This window comes from Dipteris shenzhenensis, chromosome 3, assembly GCF_047967505.1.
Source record: "Dipteris shenzhenensis isolate YYH24624 ecotype China chromosome 3, Dip_SZ_1.0, whole genome shotgun sequence".
NCBI lineage: Eukaryota > Viridiplantae > Streptophyta > Polypodiopsida > Gleicheniales > Dipteridaceae > Dipteris > Dipteris shenzhenensis.
In genome coordinates this window covers 51,451,963-51,462,399 of record NC_141598.1, presented here as the reverse complement: position 1 = coordinate 51,462,399, position 10,437 = coordinate 51,451,963, and the positions used below count along the sequence as shown (strand labels likewise).

At 43.0% G+C, this 10,437-nt stretch overlaps 1 protein-coding gene and 1 pseudogene across 1 annotated transcript; one reads left to right on the top strand and one right to left on the bottom strand.

Annotated features, from left to right (window-relative positions):
• The window catches only part of LOC147903969 (uncharacterized), a 41,036-nt pseudogene extending 38,616 nt beyond the window's left edge, over positions 1–2,420 (top strand).
• Positions 2,421–2,829: 409 nt separating this feature from the next.
• LOC147903968 (uncharacterized) lies at positions 2,830–4,907 on the bottom strand. Its single transcript, XM_087372748.1, has one exon. It carries the CDS (start codon positions 4,785–4,787, stop codon positions 2,937–2,939), a length of 1,851 nt encoding a protein of 616 aa, XP_087228874.1. The 5' UTR covers positions 4,788–4,907; the 3' UTR covers positions 2,830–2,936.
• Between the last annotated feature and the right edge of the window lie 5,530 nt (positions 4,908–10,437).

Genomic DNA, 10,437 nt, shown 5'->3' with positions numbered 1-10,437 from the left:
GTGATCATGGGCAATAGTAGCATTAAGACCTTGTTGCTGTTTTTTCTTCTCCGAAGCAATGCACTTGCGGCATTTAGAGATGTCATGGTAAGGCTTCCTGCAATAATTACAACGTTTCTTCTTCTTCCCATTAGCAAGATCAAAGATGATGAGGTACCACATGAAGGTTTGGGCTTGCAGTAATTTTCCCTCCCTTTGCAAAGGCTTGATCTGCATGAATAGAAGCAACCCTGTTTTGACGATTGTGCTCCTTTTGCAGTAGTAGGGCAACAAGCTAATTGAAGCTATGGTGGTTGGAATTACCCATGGCACCATTGATGTGTTATCATTGTGCCCTGTATGATAACCAGTACGATAACTGTATTGTACTGACTGGGACACATCGACTAGGGCCATATTGAGCTTCTAGGTGATGGTGACCTGCCTAGTTTGTGATCGATCAAAGAAAGAGCACTTAAAAAAGTTTATTAAAGATCATGCAATAAAAATTTTCTCAAAAGCACTGCCTTCTAGTTGCATACGGATTCTCCCTCTGGCAATAAGACAAGACAAGCATGCTAAAGGTAGTGTGATATCGTAGAGTTTGTCACGCGTTGTATGTATGTTCATGTGGGCTCCCCACAGGAGCAACAATACTGCTTGGTAAGCAATGACATTCCGATGCTCCACCGCAGGACGAAAGTAAAGACATCTTTGTGTATGGGGATCTAGGACAGGTTCACGGGTCAGCTGTACCTAAAAAGGAAATCCATGAGTGATGTGCTAGTCCTGTATAACAGCTTCTTCGGCAAATATGCAGTTGTTTTGATAATACTAGATTGTGCAGTGTTATAGTTTGCGGCTGTGCATCATCCTATCTGGGAATGTATGCAGCAATCTCATTTGTTATGAAATCACACCAACTACATGCTAAGACATCCCTACAAACTTCATCAATGCCTATCAGTAGGTGCTAGTCACGTAAATATACGTCCACAGTAGTTTTCATACATTTACTCATAGAAAATCAAACCAAGATTCTATCACTTGTCCAGAAAACTCTCTAGAGGCATTCATACATTGAAATTTGAGAGTTAACAGTCTCTCATTGTATTTGAGTATTTTTGTGAAGTTTTGTTCTAGAATCACTCTTCTTTGGTGTTCCATTGCACATTCAAGGGAGAGTTTAATCTCCAGCTTGAGGATGGATCATTTGATACAATGTACCCTGTTTATGAGAGATTCTCATATGAATTTATAGTCTCTTGTTTCTTTCTTCCTTCTTGAAATTGGTTAAAATCAGCCATTGTGTGTAATATAGAGAGTAATGGATTTCACCAAAAAAAAGTGTGCACGCGTGCGTGTGCAATTTCACAAAAAAAAAGTGTGCGCATGCGTGTGCGTGTGCATGTGGGTCAATCCTAAGGACGAAGGTGGAGAGGAGTTGAATGGAGAAGAGACTAAGAGGAAGAGACCACCGATAGGCAAGTGTGGGCTCTTTCTTTCTTTCTCACTCACTCTCTGTTTCTTTGTCTGCGATAGGCGCTCGATTAGAAGCCCATGTAGAGCAAATGTTTGACGGAGCAGATGATGTTGATGGGGCCGAAGATGTGCCTTTTGATGAACTTGTTGGCATGCAAGGTCCAGTTTTCCATTTGGTAGAGAATGCAATCACTGTGAATCCTTCAGGCTTGTTTCCTTTGTTGTTTTTTCTTACGATTTTTGCCGAGAATCTCTTTTTAAGAATCAAGAAGATGGTTGTTTTTAAGATCTCTGCTTGTAAGGGTGTATATTCCAGTTTGATGAAGGTAGATATTGTTTTGGTAATGCTTTGCAGGTTTTGGCAAGCAATGCTATTTTTCTGGGACTTGTGGCTTTCTTACCCTTCACTCTAGGACGCACAGTCCTTTTCCTTGTTTCTCGCCTGATAGTTACTGGCTCTGATGGTGCTAAATTAGCAGCCCAAACTGTTCTCAGTATGAATCGCACTAGCCCTGTTAGTAAGGTAGCAACAGGGCTCATGAACGATCTTGCATTTTTACCAGATGGTTCAATTAGTGGGAACACTCGATCATGCATTGCACGGACTTTGCGGTATGGCATCCCTAATGATCAGTGCCAGCGCCCATCAGGTATATCCACATTAGATTTCATACACTTATACATAGACCACCATGCCAACTTTTAATCACTTTTCTGGAGTAGCCCATACATAGATAAGTATGAATGGCCTAAGTCCATAAAATCAATAACCAGTCCACAGAACTAAATCAATTTTCCAAAATGAGACTCATCACAGCCAACCTTCCAAACGAGATTCATGACAATGGCAGGAAAGCTACAACAGCATCATAGAGTAATCTTCTGTGCATTATACAGAATCTGATCAAAGGGTGAAATTTGAAGCCACGTGTGCGAAAACATATGCTTGTGATCTCTAGCATTTAATCAGCTGCTACACTTCATTTCACCCCCACTTTGTGGACACAAGGGCAGACTCGTCATAAATTGTTGAGCACAAGAAGGTAAAGATCAATGTTGAGATTCAATAGCAATGGAACATTACGTGACCCAATGGAATGCGACCCAATAGAATGGGCTGTTTGGGAAAAGGAACAGACATGGAGCAGGCAGTTTGGGAACGTAACAGGTATGAATATAGATTGTAGGCCATTGGAATATGTGATATTGATGTTTTGAGAGAGAGAAACTGAAGGCCTATGCAAGAGTGTGAGCGTTCATGAAGATACAAAGAAAAAAGAGTACAGGTGAAGATGATGACGACAATTAATTGCACTTCCACAAGGTGTAGAACATCAAGAATTGATTGCACTTTCATAAAAATAACATTACATACTCTTGGAATTTTGTCTCTGCCACAAAGGCATACAAGCCAAGAAGCTCTTGAAAAAACGAGAACTCCAAGAACAGACATTACCAACCCAGGTGTTACTAAATCAACTTGCAACAATGATATTATTTCCAACAGACTCTTCTTCTAGCTCCTCTTCTCCAGATATTGGAAGTTTACTTTTTATTATGGCCCGACACTGTGTGTCTAAAAAGCTTGTAAGATCATCACCAAAACCACCTATGACAAAGTTTTCAATGTCTGAGGAGAAAAGCTCCATGACTTTTTCGATGTGCTCTTCTTCACAAAACAATATACCAACCTTGTGTAATTCGTTCACATCACCAACACATGCCATGAGCACACATGGCCCCAAATTTTCTGTCTCAGTACTTGAGCCAGTGTGCCCCAACAGGAGAAGTGTGACTTCACAAACTGCAAAGGTGGTGTGATGTTGATAGTCCTTGAGCTTATGGATGCCATGCGCAGGAATTGAAAGGCCGCCTCCCCAGCTGTAGTTCAAAGGCCCGTATGGCTCAATAGACAAGAGACAATCAGAATCTTGCAGAGGGACGACAACATCATTAGAGCGATTCCACTCATAAGGCCAAGGTAGTCCATTGTCAGGGCGGACTTGGCGGAAGTGAATGGTAAAAAGATGATCCATATCTAGGTGGTAAGGGGTATCATGCTCAACATTGGTAGAACCATCTCGTCTCAAGCAGCCACGCACTGCTGGAGCCCTCATCACAATGCTTCCATTATCTCGTATCTCCATCACACTAGCAGTGTACCTCCTCACAACCTCCAGCTCATGAGCCAGTGAAATGTCGTTCTCGAATCTTGAGAACCTCTTGTACCTCAGATCTGGAAGCCAGGATATGTGTAGGCCACCCCCATACCCTTCCAAGTTGGCTGCACTCAAATTCACCAAGAGCTGAGGATTCTCCTCCATAAGTATCTTAGCCAATCGCACGAGTTGTAGATCTAGTGTCAGATTCGTCTTAACCTGGTGATTACCTCTAATATCCAAGAGACCCAATATGCCCAAAACTCGGTCCTCCTCCTTGAAGCACTCCCGTCTTCGGATGTGCTTCACAACTACTTCGACATCGATGTCTTCACATCCCTTATGAAGCGTGCCAAATGCACGATTAAAATTAAGCCTCAAGGCGTTATCCTGGAGATCTCTGAAAAAACCCTCTCGGACATGGATGAGAGTGTCCATCATCATCCTGTAGGCCTTAGTGTCCAGACAATACAGCTCCTTGCAACCCTCCTTGTGATAAGGAATCCTTCTTCGGGAAAACTCCTCCTCCTCGTCCTCCCAATCGTCCCACCAATGATCTAGGTCCGTCACCGGGTGTTCCTCTATACATTGCATGATTCTGCTGTCGAACTTCTCCACGATGAAGCTCAACTTGTCGGGAAGAATGGACTCTTGGAGTGTCCATGCTCTCGTGAACCACCGCGGCAGGTTCCCCGCCCAGTCCAGGGCCTTGAAACCGAATTCTGCGCCGATGCCGTGAGTGACCACATAGCAACCTGCGCTGAGACGGTAGTAGGCTCCCATGTTGCGGATCTCCAAGTTTGTCTCCTCCTCATCCTGTTGGTTGATGCAAAGGGCATCGAGCCAGATTTTGCTCGCTCCATCTGCGGCTAGCACCCTCAAGAATTCTAACAGCGCTTCGTACCAAGGCTCTCCACCGAACCGTGCATTTGCGAAGGCTCTGTTATAGCTCAATCCCACCAGTTTTCTCCCGCCACTTTGCAGCAATTTTGCACGATCGATCAGTTCCCGTATATCCTGGCTCCAAGTGTGAGAGATGACATGAAAGCTCCAATCTTCCGGGACAGACAAGCACACCCCACCGCTACTGCCCAGAGTGGCCCTCAAATCCACCACACGCCTTGGAAACACGCTACGATCGAATTGCAGCTCGGATTTCTTCAGCATCTTGCTACTTGCAGTGCGATCCCTCCCCAATCAAGCGACTTGCAAGAGCTTCACAGGCTCCCAGCCTTGCCAGCCTCGATCTATCAAGGAACCAACAGAATGGAAGCTTCCCATGGAGCTCACAAATGTCTCTTCCCTCCCTCCTTCAACTACAGCCGGGTTGTAACCATGGTTGCAGAAGCACTCGGGTTGGGGGCACCCAGCAACTCGAGTGCCGCACCTAGCCCCACCCGAGTTGGTTGGGACAGCCAAGCTGCACCTAGCTCCTCTGCAAAAGCTCATGACTGCAGGGAGAAACAAAGGGCAAGGGTCCACAAGGAAAAATGTGGCATGCAATGAATCGAATGGCTCGCTTCTCGCATAGATGGGAAGGCTTCACAAGTTGGAGATCGTGAATAAGGGTAGCTTCAATGGAAACCTCGGCATCCTCCTTGATGGTTTAACCAATCTTAGGCTCGGTTCCAAAAGCCATCCTCCAAAAAAGGAAATGGCTTCCAAGGTTGAGTGGTCCAGTTCCTATGCACGCATGCAATGTCGGCCTTCGTGCTTACAATGCTTCTCTTTTGATCGGACGCACGGTTGCAACCATGGTTAGACACCAAGTAGGTACATGGACTTAAGCTAGCTAGTCTGATCAAATTTTCGGGTACACAACAACTGCCTAAGTCTGGGCAAAAGGGACATGCCCTGACATGACCACCACGTGTGCAAGTTTGGTTTGATCCGAAAAAAAGGGGGCGCCCATGAGCGTGGGCAGTCTCAACCCCATGTCCATAGCCCACCCATCCATATTATGCCCTGACACAGGGGTTTGAACACCCTACACTCACCAATCAAAAATCATCCTCTGCTACACCATGTGGGCCACCCACGCTTGGTTGCTATAAATGCTTTAGGTGGGTAGCTATATGGAATGAAAGGAAGACCTTATATATCCTTGAGGCACATGTCATGATTTAAAAATTCAATTTTAAATACCAATATTAATTTTAAAATTTAAATATCAACATTAATTTTTTTTTGTGAAGGGAAAGAAACTCCTATCTACACCTTCCAACATAACCGCATTTGTTTTCTCGTGCCTACAAAGGGCTTCGTCTGCCATAGCCATAGCTTTCCCACAATCGCCTCCTTGGCCATGGTTAAGCAGCTCTCCAAGAAAGCCTTTAACCTGTTCGACAAGAATGGCAAAGGTTTGTTCCCCAATCCCCTTGCCTTCCATGCTTTGTGATACATATGGAGTTCCTTGCTTGGTTGCCTCGACCATGCCATTTTTGTAGCCTCTATGATGTGTTGAAATTCAATTTTAAATACCAATATTAATTTTAAATTTTAAATATCAATATTGCTTTTTTTTTGTGAAGGGCAAGAAACTCCTATCTACACCTTCCAACATAACCGCATTTGTTTTCTTGTGCCTCCAAAGGGCTTCGTCTGCCATCGCCATAGCTTTCCCGCAATCGCCTCCTTAGCCATGGTCAAGCAGCTCTCCAATTCAAGGAAACCTTTAGCCTGTTCAACAAGAATGGCAAAGGTTTGTTCCCCAATCCCCTTGCCTTCCATGCTTTGTGATACATATGGATTCCTTGCTTGGTTGCCTCGACCATGCCATTTTCGTAGCCTCTATGATGTGTTAAAACCCCTGCATGCATTTTTTCTTATGCTCTTTCTCCTTTTCCGTCAACAATTGGGGTCGATGAAATCGAGATCCCAGTCGTTGGATCTAGCTCCTTCCATAATGGGAATGCGCAGTGGAGACTTTGATTGGTAGTATTACATAAAACCGAAGCACCCAATAAAGATAAGCTGGTTAATCAAAGAGGCAAAGGCGACTGACAATCAAGTGGCAGCGATTGGCGGTGGAATCATCCTAGGCCATAAGATCAAATCTAGATCTAGTGGCCAAGAAATAAAAACAATTTCGCGCCATTCGATCTCCAAGTCCATCCTACGGTCCAAAAGAGGCGATTCTCGTCCACCATTTGATTAAATCCTCGATCGTGTGGCTACGAACACACATCAACGAATGCCCTTAGATCATTGCAAAATGTGTTGGATGATAGCCACATGTCTCGCCTCCTCTCCAAGTCGCTGACTGTCGGGAATCGGGGTGGGGTGGCCATTATCGGGAGGAAATCGGTGAAATTGCCGAGCGAAAATCGGTGGCCATTATCGGGAGGAAATTGGTGAAACCACGAGTAATGGCCACCCCACGTCGATTCCCTATTCCATCAATCTTTTGTGATTCCTTCTCCCATGTGATTGTTCACCACTCATTACCAGAATGCCAAGGTTGGGATGAGTGGGAAGGGAAGGGAAGGGATGGGACCATTTGCATCGCACATTCCTTTCCTAGTTAGGGTCGAGTATGGCCCCAAAAACAAGCTGCTCTTGTAGTAATGGAATGCTCATTGGTTACAAGGTGATGTGTGCAAGGTAGCCAAAAAAGCGATGCCTCAGAATCTTGACTTCTTTGTGCAACTTAACAATGTGTGACAAAAGGCTCTTTCCTCGAATTTATAGGAACCATAGACACACAAGGAGGCTATGTCCTCGAAGCTTTTGCATCAGATATTTTAGAAAGCTGATTAGGGCGTGGAGTGCCACGATTTTGCACAAGATGGCACCTTGAATCCCTCGCTCCAAATCCATGAGGTTCTACCATAATTCCTCATAGACCTTGTTGAAGATGGTCACTATTTCTGCAATGAGCATGTCACAAGAACTACCCTTTGTAGGCTGTAGCTACTCATACACCTAAAAGTTGTTTCTTTGTACGTGTGTCCTTGACCTTCTAGGAGTTGGCATTGTTAGTGATAATAACTCATAGACGTGTGGAATGTAGGAGGCATCATTGTTCTGATAAGGAGCGCAACTTTACACAGGACATTCTTCATATCCTCAAGAGCTCTATCTTTGAGAAGCTACTAGATTCTATCATGATTCCAGGATCAACAGTGGCCACAATTAATTCTAAGAACCTTTGTGGCTTGAAACAAGAAGAGATGGATACCTGGCGCGTGGCCACTCTAAGCGAAAGCTTAGGGTGGAATGGAGAATTGCAAGCACATGCAAAAGAGTGGTTTTCAGGGAGGTGGCACCACAAGGAACTTATAAGACTTGAATGTAATCTATTTCCCAATGACTTGGAGGGGGCACATGAGAAAGGGGTCTCGATGTTGGTTGGGTACTTCCTTCAATTGCCTCACGAAGTTACAGACAATGTCTTGCTGTAGGATGCACAACATTACGCTCCTTGAGTTTGAAGTGGTGTGACAATATATTCTTATTGCAACCTACAGTGTCACACTTTTTATTTTGGAGCCATTCTACCTTCCTCTCGTGAGCCAAAATTATGTGCGTGCTATATAATGGATTCACATCTATTTACCATTGTGTCTAAGAATCATGAACTAAATTTTATAATGCTAGAGCTCCGTGTGATTTGTCGAGAGTGAATTTTGGAAGAGTTTATAAAGAATAGATGATTTCGATTGTGTTCCATGTCCATGCCTTCTCTACCTATTTGCCTCTCTGTTTATGCTTTACTTGCTCCTTCTCCACCTTTGTGAACATACACTAGCTGCACAAAGGAAGAAATACAGAGCCATGGAGTTTTTGCAAAGCATGAGCCTTATTTTGTCGTGTGTGTGCATGTTCTATAATGGATTCACATCTATTTAAAGCTGCTTGGAAGAATTCATAAACTAAATTTTCTAATGGTAGAGCTCCATGTTACCTGTCGAGAGTGAATAAAGAACAAATGATTTCCTAGTGGACTCTTGATGGTTTTGCATGGAATTATTCAAATGCTTGAAGTTTGAAATTCCTGTTGTACAAGTTCATTACCTTGAGGATTCAAACGATTGCCAAAACCTAGGGGATTAATTCTAATTTCAAATTGGCAGTTTGGAGCTCAGTTTCCCACAACTTGATGTAATCTAAAAGTTTGAATTCCATTTTGGCATCTCAATGGTTTTTAGCAAAGCTAAATGTAACACTTCATAGGTTGAATTTTGAGGCAAACTATCACACACCTATTTATTGATATTTTTCTCAAATTGCTATGAATCTATGTCAGATATTCAAGAGTTCATGTGAGATATTTGAATGTTGAAAATGTTCTTTTTTAATAAGAAACTTCACAAATTCTGGACATTAATAATCTTAAGTCATTATTATTAAGATTAGAATTGTCTGAAAGGCATGAAAAACAAAGTGGGGAAAGGAAAGGAAAGGAAAGGAAAGGAGGGAAGAGAAAGGGGAAGGGGGTGAGCAAGTTGAAGAGGAAGGGGGAAAGAGAACGTGGAACTCACAAAGGCATTTGGTTGTGGAAGTGTTGTGGGTAGTATTGATATTTTGTCTGGTGATGTGTGGTTTCCAGTGTGGGATTCCACTATAACTATCACCACATGGCATGAGCGACTGTAGTGGCAAGGTGATCGGTGAGTTATTATGAGGAAGTTGTTAGTAGGGGTTGATGTAAGATCCTAGTGGTGTTAGTGTTAGCAGAGTAAGTACCATTGGATTATCATGCTCCTCCTCAAGTCCAATATTTAATTTGAGTGGGACTTATATTGGATTCTCATTAGACTATGTTTTTGACATGCCATGTTTGTATGTTGAGAGTTGTGCATGACATTTTGTCTTGATTTTTTGCATAGGGGCTTCTTTTCTGAACCCATTTTATGGATTACACTTCAATGAGGCTTTTGCCTTGAAGTTATTTGAGCCCAATAAGGTTGTGGCATGATTTGGAGCTCTATTTGTCTGAGTCATCAAATCCAGAGGAGTCTAATAATACACCATACAAACTCCTAAAATGAAGACTATGGTTGAAGAGGTTTATAGCATCTTGGGTTCTAGGAAAGGCATTTAAGCTACCAATGATATTACATTGGGAGGCTCAAATGGTTAAGTGGGTACTAGTGTTAATCAACGAAAGGAAAAAGAATAAGGAAAAATAAAAAGAAGAAGAAGATCTAGAGTTGGCTAATAAATGATGGTGTTAGTAAAGGAATGTGGGAAAAAGCTTTGAGGGTCACAAGAAACTCATCTAGACCAATTTTTGTGTCATCAAAGTCACCTTGCATCCAAATTCATTCTGTGGAGTTGTTGGTGTAGAACCACTTGTTGTTTTGTGTGTGAATTGTCTTTGTTAATCACATCCTTCTGCATGTTCCACTGGTTGCAATAGGGTTGCATACCTTGTTAACATCCATTAGGAGTATGAGTTGACTGTCTTTGCTCTTTGGGCCTTCATCGTAGTCCATCACAGTAGGTTCTTGTGGATCTACTCCATTTTTAGGAGCAAGTTCTTGTGGGTCAACTACTATGGTGGAGATGGATGAAATGTCATGTGGAAGAAATAGTTTTGTAATTCCTTGTTTAGCAATCCATCGAGTCCTTTGAACCACCGTAGCCTTGCCCTTTGTAGATCCCATAGTAGGTTCTTGTGGTTCTACTCCCTTTTTAGGAGCATATTCTTTGTAACTACTACCGATGGTTCTTGTGGTTCTACTCCCTTTTTAGGAGCATGCTCTTTGTAGCTACTACTGATGTGTTCCTTGTTGTCGGTGTTATGCCTTTGTTAATTACATCCTCCCACATGTTTTGTTTCTAGTGCACTCACCATAGTAAAGTGACATGT

Bases quoted from the DNA above. Each gene is read 5' to 3' on its own strand.
- LOC147903968 (XM_087372748.1), bottom strand. From the start codon at position 4,787: ATGCTGAAGAAATCCGAGCTGCAATTCGATCGTAGCGTGTTTCCAAGG.